At 44.0% G+C, this 9,796-nt stretch overlaps 1 protein-coding gene and 1 long non-coding RNA gene across 2 annotated transcripts; both read left to right on the top strand.

Annotated features, from left to right (window-relative positions):
• Window positions 1–21: 21 nt before the first annotated feature.
• On the top strand, window positions 22–3,285 carry LOC135350582 (uncharacterized). The gene is made up of 6 exons (XR_010399193.1): window positions 22–168; window positions 423–690; window positions 908–2,452; window positions 2,580–2,779; window positions 2,834–2,961; window positions 3,019–3,285. It is a non-coding gene; the product is annotated as an uncharacterized LOC135350582 (long non-coding RNA).
• A 56-nt stretch (window positions 3,286–3,341) lies between these two features.
• On the top strand, window positions 3,342–9,710 carry LOC135350570 (uncharacterized). The gene is made up of 9 exons (XM_064549411.1): window positions 3,342–3,463; window positions 3,701–3,733; window positions 3,783–3,995; window positions 4,388–4,420; window positions 4,488–4,665; window positions 6,268–6,316; window positions 6,458–6,513; window positions 7,718–7,827; window positions 9,169–9,710. The coding sequence occupies exons 1-9, from the start codon at window positions 3,450–3,452 to the stop codon at window positions 9,350–9,352; spliced, it is 870 nt and encodes a 289-aa protein (XP_064405481.1). The 5' UTR covers window positions 3,342–3,449; the 3' UTR covers window positions 9,353–9,710.
• Window positions 9,711–9,796: the final 86 nt, after the last annotated feature.

Genomic DNA, 9,796 nt, shown 5'->3' with positions numbered 1-9,796 from the left:
GCACTAATTCATATAAAATGCTGAAGCAGAAGCTGAACCTCACATTTGCAGCAAGTTTGCAGTATCAATGTGACTGTCCATCATCTCTGAGTCTCTGCAAAAGTGAAGTGATCTCTTCAACATGTCTCTACATCTCAAGAAGCGCTACTCCACCTCTAAACCTTGCAGGTGTGTGTGTGTGTGTGTGTGTGTGTGTGTGTGTGTGTGTCTGTCTGTGTGTGTGTGTGTGTGTCTGTCTGTGTGTGTGTGTCTGTGTGTGTGTGTGTGTGTGTGTGTGTGTGTGTCTCTGTGTCTGTACTCTGTCTGTGCTAGCTATAGGATCAAGGAGTCACCAAATAATGTTTTACAGTACACAGTAATAGTTTAGAGCTGTTGCTTGGTCATGTATTATTGCTAACCCTCGTGTTGTCTTGCTCTCACAGCTGCAAATGTCCACTAAAGCTCAACAATTGCTCTTATTCGATTTGATTCTTATATACGCCCAGCCACGAATAGATAGTGTTCATCACAACACGAAATTCGAAAACGAACGATCAACAACAACAAAAAGCACTCGACAGTCATCTGATTTATATCAGACATTATTATTATGTTAGAGAGGGGCCCCTCACAGCAGTCAGTGTCTTTATTCATTTTTGTGACAGCAGTATATCACAACAAGTGGCAGTATCTGCACTGACTAATAAAATGGTGAGAATTGGCTACTCTGATCAAGCAGTCTAGCCATGCACGTGTGTCTAGCCATGCACGTGTTAGCCATGCATGTGTGTCTAGCCATGCACGTGTGTCTAGCCATGCACGTGTTAGCCATGCATGTGTGTCTAGCCATGCACGTGTGTCTAGTCATGCATGTGTGTGTGTAAGCTGTCTTGTGCGACTAATAATACATGCTGATTTATTTCTACAGATCTGACAACACGAGACCACTGGGTGGAATATTGAAGTCAAGTCTATCCACTACTGAACTATTGTGAACTAATGAAGTCTATCTGAACTATATTGAAGTACTGAAGTCTATCCACTACTGAACTATTGAAGTACTGAACTATTGAAGTCTATCCACTACTTATGAAGTCAAGTCTGGAACATTTCTACTAACATGACTGACACTGACACTGGCTATCAACACTGCAGATGGTGGTACTCACGCACAGGCTGGTTGTGGTCTGATAGTTATAACGAGCCTTATACGTACTGTTATCAAGCCTTAAATCGTGTCTACTAATGTCTACCCCCTAATAATCTATTTCTCGCACTGCATAGTTCTTGCTCTGGGGGACCAACTGGCAGATCTGACACTGCACTGAAGATGGTGACATTTCAAGAATCTACATGATTATTATGGGTAGTAGTTTGGCATTAGATAGTTATCAAGCAAGCCTTGTGTATTAGCATGTATGAGTACTATCAGGCACTCCTGGTACTATATTGATGTGTCCTAACCTATTCTTACACTACATGGTTCTTGCTCTGGAGGGGACCAACTGGCGAAATTTCTATAGAAAAGACTCTTTTATGTCCGACACACTGGATACTGGCAGCATATCGAGAACCTACATATCGGTTGTGGTCTAACGATTAATATATTGAGCCTTACACCATTCTATCAAGCCTTGTGTATATTCGTACATGCATGATTACTGATGCCTACCCCAACAACCAACTGCTTTACTATAGTCTGTCTCTTTCAAACCTTGCATCCCTGTAGAACCACTCACCAGCTGCATGTATTGTGTGCTTCAGACGTACCTATAGTATACTTCCTATAACCTATAGCTATTCTAACCAAATTCTCCCACTACATGGTTCTAGCTCTGGAGGACCAACCGGCAGAATTTCTAGAAAGACTTGTTTATTCGACATGCTGGACGAACTACTTGTGGCATTTCACTATCAAGAATCTACATGTCGCTTGTGGTGGTCTGACAATTATTCTAAATAATAATAATTCTTATTTGAGCCTTATACAGTAACAAGCCTTGTGTGTTACATGACATGAGTACCTAACCCCATGCATGCATGTACCCTCTAATAATCTATTTCTCCCACTACATGGTTCTAGCTCTGGAGGACAATTGGCGGAATTTCTATATAGAGAAAAAACTCCATATTACATCTGACAGTAGAGGGACTGCTGGTGACATCTACGTATCGGTTGTGGTGGTCTGATAATTAATTCTAAATATTAAGCTTTTATATAATTATACAGTTCAAGCCTTGTGTATTGTAATTCCATGTATGAGGTAGTACTACGTATGTGTCCTAACCCTGCCCTTCACACTACATGGTTCTGGCTCCAGGGGACCTACTGCACTGCACGTCACATACTAAAGTCAATATTAATTGCAAGCTACTGAAGTCAAGCATGAAACATATATCTATACTGATTTACATCACCAAATCCCACAAACACTGATGGAATAAGCAACAATGTCCTCCTCCTCAACCACGAGTGAGTGTGTAATCTGTCCTTCCTTATAGATAGTTGATCTGTAGGAGGCAGCAGTTGCTAACTTCTTATTGTCCCTTTGTGTGTGTATATGATGCATGTTGCTAACCCCTCTCCCTTGTACCCACAGCTAGCTGCTGCAATGAACCATCATACATAACATCACAATCATACTTTTGGGGCGCCCCAACATTTTTCATTTCTTTTTCGTTTGTCATACTGTAAATGAAAAATGAACTCGATCTACTGGTTCTCTGGAGGGGGAGTGGTCAGACCACACCCTACTACAAAGGTGGCCACACCCACATGATGGCCACACCCTCATGTTAGGTGGGTGTGCATATGATACCCTACATGTATATACACGATGCTTTGTCCCTGTAGGCAACAGCAACTCCTACATGAGAATCTCCATTGGATAGCAAATTCTAACCACCTGGATGTAACAGAACCTTCTAATTAGTCTCGTGGCCAGACTACCTTCTAATAACCTGGACTGGGACAGCCTCTAGGTTGGTTATTGCTGCCTTAACTGTATTCAATTGAGATATCACAACCATTTGCTACAGATATCCCAGATGGTCCCATGGGTGGATGGGTGGGGGGCCAGCGATGCAGTGCCACATACTCGCGACGGTGCTGGCTGTCACACTGCATGGAGGGAGGACTCTCTCTCTGCATGGAGGGAGGACTATCTCTCTGCATGGAGGGAGGACTATCTCTCTCTCTCTGGTGTGCAAGAGCACTGCAAACTGAACAATAATTATGATAATGAACATACAAACATTATTGAACATTAATTTTTAACATTAATTTTACAATGGTTGAAAATGAAAAGACACTTTTAAGTGTTACTGTGTTGACCTTTACCAAATATATTTCGATTGCAGCGCCTCCCTATGTGTAGATTTAGCTCCACCCACAATGCAAATAATGCCAATTTTGAAAACAAAGTAAGCCTCCGTGAATCTGCTCTTTTATAAACAAACCCGGCCCGGAGATGGACCCAAGACGGTGTGTGATATTAAGCTATAGTTAATACCTGTGTGTGGTCTATTAAATATTTAACACACACACACACACACACACACACACACACACACACACACACACACACACACACACACACACACACACACACACACACACACACACACACACACACACACACACACACTCCTCACACTCCTCACACACACACACACACACACACACACACACACACTCCTCACACTCCTCACAAACACACAGGGAGCAGCTGGATGCTTGGAGAAAAACTAAAGGGTAAATTTATTTCTGTTAATTAAGATGGTATATTGATATCTTCATACAGGCGTACACCTATGAAGCGCATGTCCCTAGTGCAAGAATGCCACAAGCCCAGTCCCATTGGACACGGCAGCACCTCTCATAGGAGTGTGTCCAGACAGACTAAACGTGGGGGCAGTGGTGGTAGTGTGAGGAAAAATGGACAGAGAGTGGTCCAATCATCTCGAACACCACAGACACACACTAGCGATCAGTCAACCAAGAAACTGACCAGAAGGTAGTTTATCGAAAATTTAAATAATGAACTTGTACGTGTACATTATTCACATGTTACACTAATGATCCTTACCCACTGTGGTCTAAGTTACCGTAATGATGATACCATTGACTCCTTTATAGTCTTGGACATCTGTCTATGCTGGCGTGTTATTGATGTGTGTGGAATTTACGAGTTATAGTTTCAATAATTAGTGTCGTGTGTCAATCTCACACACACACACACACACACACACACCACACACCACACACACTTCACACCACACACACACACACACACACACACACACACACACTCCACACACACACACACACACACACCCACACACACACACACACTCCACACACACACACACACACACACACCCACACACACACACACACACTCCACAGAGAACTGCTGGACCAATGGCTTGCAGTTCACGGGTGAGTTGATTTTCTTACTATTCTATATTCATCCATTTCACGTGTTCCTTACATCCCTCTATCATAGGAGGACTGTCAAGCGACCTCGTAGTGTGCTGCAACCACTCAATCACATGCTGTCTCGTACTGAGGTCAAGCCGACACGACCTTTCACCTCTGTAAGGGGATTCCCCCATTCTCCGCACACACTAAGACGTCTCAAAGAGCAACTGCAACGAGAGATTGATGAAGACTGCCAGGACATGGTGCGTTGGTTTTATATGCTTAACTCAGCATTCAGCTATACGCTTGATCAGCACTGTACAGTAAATATTGATATCGTGGTGTCCCTTATGTACACGGTAACGATAGTGTGGGCACTGTAGGGACATGTACATGGTAACGATAGTGTGGACACTGTAGGTACATGTACATGGTAACGATAGTGTGGGCACTGTAGGGACATGTACACGGTAACGATAGTGTGGGCACTGTAGGGACATGTACGATAGTGTGGACACTGTAGGTACATGTACATGGTAACAATAGTGTGGGCACTGTAGGGACATGTACACGGTAACGATAGTGTGGACACTGTAGGTACATGTACACGGTAACGATAGTGTGGACACTGTAGGTACATGTACATGGTAACACTAGTGTGGACACTGTAGGTACATGTACACGGTAACGATAGTGTGGGCACTGTAGGTACATGTACATGGTAACGATAGTGTGGACACTGTAGGGACATGTACATGGTAACGATAGTGTGGACACTGTAGGTACATGTACATGGTAACGATAGTGTGGGCACTGTAGGGACATGTACACGGTAACCATAGTGTGGGCACTGTAGGTACATGTACATGGTAACGATAGTGTGGACACTGTAGGTACGATAGTGTGGACACTGTAGGTACATGTACATGGTAACGATAGTGTGGGCACTGTAGGTACATGTACATGGTAACAATAGTGTGGGCACTGTAGGGACATGTACACGGTAACACTAGTGTGGACACTGTAGGGACATGTACACGGTAACCATAGTGTGGACACTGTAGGGACATGTACATGGTAACGATAGTGTGGACACTGTAGGTACATGTACATGGTAACGATAGTGTGGACACTGTAGGTACATGTACATGGTAACGATAGTGTGGGCACTGTAGGGACATGTACACGGTAACGATAGTGTGGACACTGTAGGTACATGTACATGGTAACGATAGTGTGGACACTGTAGGTACATGTACATGGTAACGATAGTGTGGACACTGTAGGTACATGTACATGGTAACGATAGTGTGGACACTGTAGGGACATGTACATGGTAACGATAGTGTGGACACTGTAGGGACATGTACACGGTAACGATAGTGTGGGCACTGTAGGTACATGTACATGGTAACCATAGTGTGGACACTGTAGGTGCATGTACATGGTAACAATAGTGTGGGCACTGTAGGTGCATGTACATGGTAACAATAGTGTGGGCACTGTAGGTGCATGTACACGGTAACAATAGTGTGGACACTGTAGGCACTGTAGGGACATGTACACGGTAACGATAGTGTGGACACTGTAGGTACATGTACACGGTAACAATAGTGTGGGCACTGTAGGGACATGTACAGTATTAAATATTATCTTGCCTCGAGTCACACATGTAGTTGTTGGTTGGGGCAGAGCCACTAAGCCACTCGATTAATTAATGTGTGTTTTCCATTTTCCCTAATTGTTCCAAGTGTGTGAATGCTTTGAACATTCACCATCCCTATACATGTGACATGTACACTAACTCTGTCAGTAGTACTAGTACTGGTATGCATGTGATGATGCTCCTCTGTCCATCTCTGCAGGAGTTGTCAGAATGTGGGGAGGATGATATTGCCAAACAGCTGAACTACAGTGAGCATAGACTCATGCACACACACACACACACACACACACACACACACACACACACACACACACACACACACACACACACACACACACACACACACACACACACACACACACACACACACACATACACACACCACACAGGCAGAGAGCTGGACTGCACTAACTGCCCCATCTCTACTCCCACTGCTTCACACAAGGTGAGTGTAATTGACTGTGACAGAGCATAAGAACTCATTACATGTATATGGTCAGCCATTAGATATACCCTATCCCCTGTCATAAGCTGTGTGTGTGTTCTAGCCAGCCTATCAATACCACCACCCGGCTGCCTTGGAGACTACACCATCATCACACTCTGGGCTGTGTCAACAAATGTGGAATTATTTGTGCCCATAGCAATTATAACTATGGGATGCTGGATAGAGGTGTTGTCTACCAATATCGTCATGGGCACTAATTTAGCTTTAAATACATTTCCTTATCCTAGATAATGAAGTAGTCATTCATTTATGACTGCACTTGTATTATATGTAATTCTGTGTGCATATCACATGCATACAAAACTGCAATATTTTGGTGCAGAGTTTATCCTTCCCAAGATCATACACATTCTAACTATTGGCTTTTATAACATGACCTAGTTAGTGGACTGGATATATCACATTTCAGGGCCAGCTGTGCCAACTGTTAGTCATCATAGCATTACAGCGATACCGTGTGCGCACTGTCTGTATGTAGGACAACTGTTTGAATAGTGTTAGGTCATCATCTCCAGTCACATTGGCTGCTCGGAATACTTGCTGTGAGAATGTATTGGGATATTTAATGACGTAGTTACTGTGAAGTATGTTCCTGTGTTAGGTAGGGGGCAGCTGGGCCCGAGGTGTACTGCCCACTCTATGCTAGGGGGCAGCTGGGCCCGAGGTGTACTGCCCACTCTATGCTAGGGGGTAACTGGGCCCGAGGTGTACTGCCCACTCTATGCTAGGGGATAACTGGGCCCGAGGTGTACTGCCTACTCTATGCTAGGGGGTAACTGGGCCCGAGGTGTACTGCCCACTCTATGCTAGGGGGTAACTGGGCTCGAGGTGTACTGCCCACTCTATGCTAGGGGATAACTGGGCCCGAGGTGTACTGCCCACTCTATGCTAGGGGATAACTGGGCTCGAGGTGTACTATAATCAATAGATAAATGTACAAAGGTTGATCCTGCCAAGAATCCACACGATTTGCACACAAACCACATACACACATACTCTACATTGTAGCTGTACTGTATATGTGTGTACAGTCTATTAGGCCTTCGTTATGACATAATTGTCTAGCTAGTATATACATGAATACATGTCTTCACTTGCCCCTCCCCCCCACACCCACACACACACACACACACACACACAGGTACGGACCCGCCACTCACTTGCTGCCGACCCCACTCTCATCTTCCCCTCCTCTACCATCCGCTATTCCCTCAGTCATTTAGAGCCGCGGAGGAGGAAACACAAGAGAAGGTGTGTGGTGTGTGGTGTGTGTGCACTAGCTGTGTTGTGAAGTGTACTTCAGTTATGAGGGGATATACTTGTATATGGGTGTCTTAGCTTGCCAAGCAACTCTGACCCAACCACCCAGTAAAGGTATACCTAGACTAGTACATGTACCCTTCAAAGGATAGATTTAAGAGTGTGTGTGCCCCGAATGGCCAGGCAGGCACACTCCTGACTGGTCTGGTTGTGTCTCCACCCTCCCTCCCCACACATGGCCACCACTCTAACCACCCTGACTGGTCTAGTTGTGTCTCCACCCTCCCTCCCCACACATGGCCACCACTCTAACCACCCTGACTGGTCTAGTTGTGTCTCCACCCTTCCTCCCCACACATGGCCACCACTCTAACCACCCTGACTGGTCTAGTTGTGTCTCCACCCTTCCTCCCCACACATGGCCACCACTCTAACCACCCTGACTGGTCTAGTTGTGTCCCTCCCCACACATGCTTCAACAGTACACACCCAGTTCAAGTATGCCATGTTAACTATGCCTATTTGGATGCCTAGACATTTTTCTCTCAAGAGATTTTCACTTAAAATATATGGGATGCCACCAGAGAAGATTGCTCAACAGATTTGCAGTATCGTATTAGTCATGCTATTGAATTGTGTACAAGTACATGCATGCCTGGAAATTTTCTCAAGAGATTTGCACTATCCATGACATGCTATAATGTGATTGACATACGCTATGGAATCAATGCACGGCTGTTAGCTTCCATTTAGCCCACTGTGTGAGTTTCATGTAATTTAATTTCGAAGGCATTTTTGGTATGCATTTGGTCATAGCACCGTCTTCCTGTACTATTGACCCTAGCAGCTGGGCCCATGGACTAGCCTCAGGGCCTAGGGGGTAGTCTGCCCCTCTATAATAGCCTCTGTCAACAAGCACTTATCAGCCACTTAGGCCATGGCCAGTACTGCACCACAACTGTTGCTAGGTAGACCACACTGTGTACACAGTTGAGGTTTGCAGCTCACTGGAACGTTTTGAGGACATAACGTGAAAAGTGTACTAACAGTTTACCCAATACTTATAGAGTTGGTGCCGTGGTTTATTTTACATGTACATGTATGTAAACTGTTACGCTTAAGTTTTCGTTTTACCATTAATTTTTCCCCAAGTGAGTTGCAAAGCATAGTATAATATACCCATCGATCGAAAATTACAGCAGCAGTCAATAATATTTTTACTTTAAGGGTATCATTTTGTAGTACCAGTGAATTATTATATCATTGCTTTCGATAATAATGTTATTTATCAATATTAACTAACATGCATTTTATTTCCTCGTTTCCTCATAGACACACAATGTCTTCAACTTTTGGTGAGAAACGTACTGTCTACCTCACACCAGTGCGGAGGTCTACAAGAGAGAGTAGAGGATACTACACTGGAGACGAGTGTATCGACTCTCCCAGTCAGCTGACCAACTGTGACATCACCGTCGAAATCATGCCTAATAAAGCTCTAGAATTTGACAATTAGACTAAATGTAGTACCTATATATAGTGTGTGTGTGTGTGTGTGTGTGTGTGTGTGTGTGTGTGTGTGTGTGTGTGTGTGTGTGTGTGTGTGGGTGTGAGTGTGTGTGTGTGTGTGTGTGTGTGTGTGTGTGTGTGTGTGTGTGTGTGAGTGTGTGTGTGTGTGTGTGTGTGTGTGTGTGTGTGTGTGTGTGTGTGTGTGGTACATGTACGGAGCTATGTGTTTACTATGACTTTATAATTATACAGTTTGTATAGATGCTGAGTTATTGTAACAATGAAATACAGACAGATTTAATTATCATGTAATTATCATTTGCCATGTAATTTTGACATTCTTTAAAATCAAAGTTAAAGTTTTGCCTAATTGTTTGCTTATTTTATAAATCTCCTGTTGTATGGTTTTAGCAACCACTTGAAATAGATAACTGCTGGATAATCCCCATAG

This window comes from Halichondria panicea, chromosome 16, assembly GCF_963675165.1.
Source record: "Halichondria panicea chromosome 16, odHalPani1.1, whole genome shotgun sequence".
Taxonomy (NCBI): domain Eukaryota; kingdom Metazoa; phylum Porifera; class Demospongiae; order Suberitida; family Halichondriidae; genus Halichondria; species Halichondria panicea.
The sequence above is the reverse complement of the archived record's forward strand: the minus strand, read 5'-3'. Positions and strand labels throughout refer to the sequence as shown.

Bases quoted from the DNA above. Each gene is read 5' to 3' on its own strand.
- LOC135350570 (XM_064549411.1), top strand. The intron at 3,734-3,782 runs GTAAATTTATTT...ATCTTCATACAG, and splicing joins GCTTGGAGAAAAACTAAAGG to GCGTACACCTATGAAGCGCA. The intron at 6,514-7,717 runs GTGAGTGTAATT...ACACACACACAG, and splicing joins CTCCCACTGCTTCACACAAG to GTACGGACCCGCCACTCACT.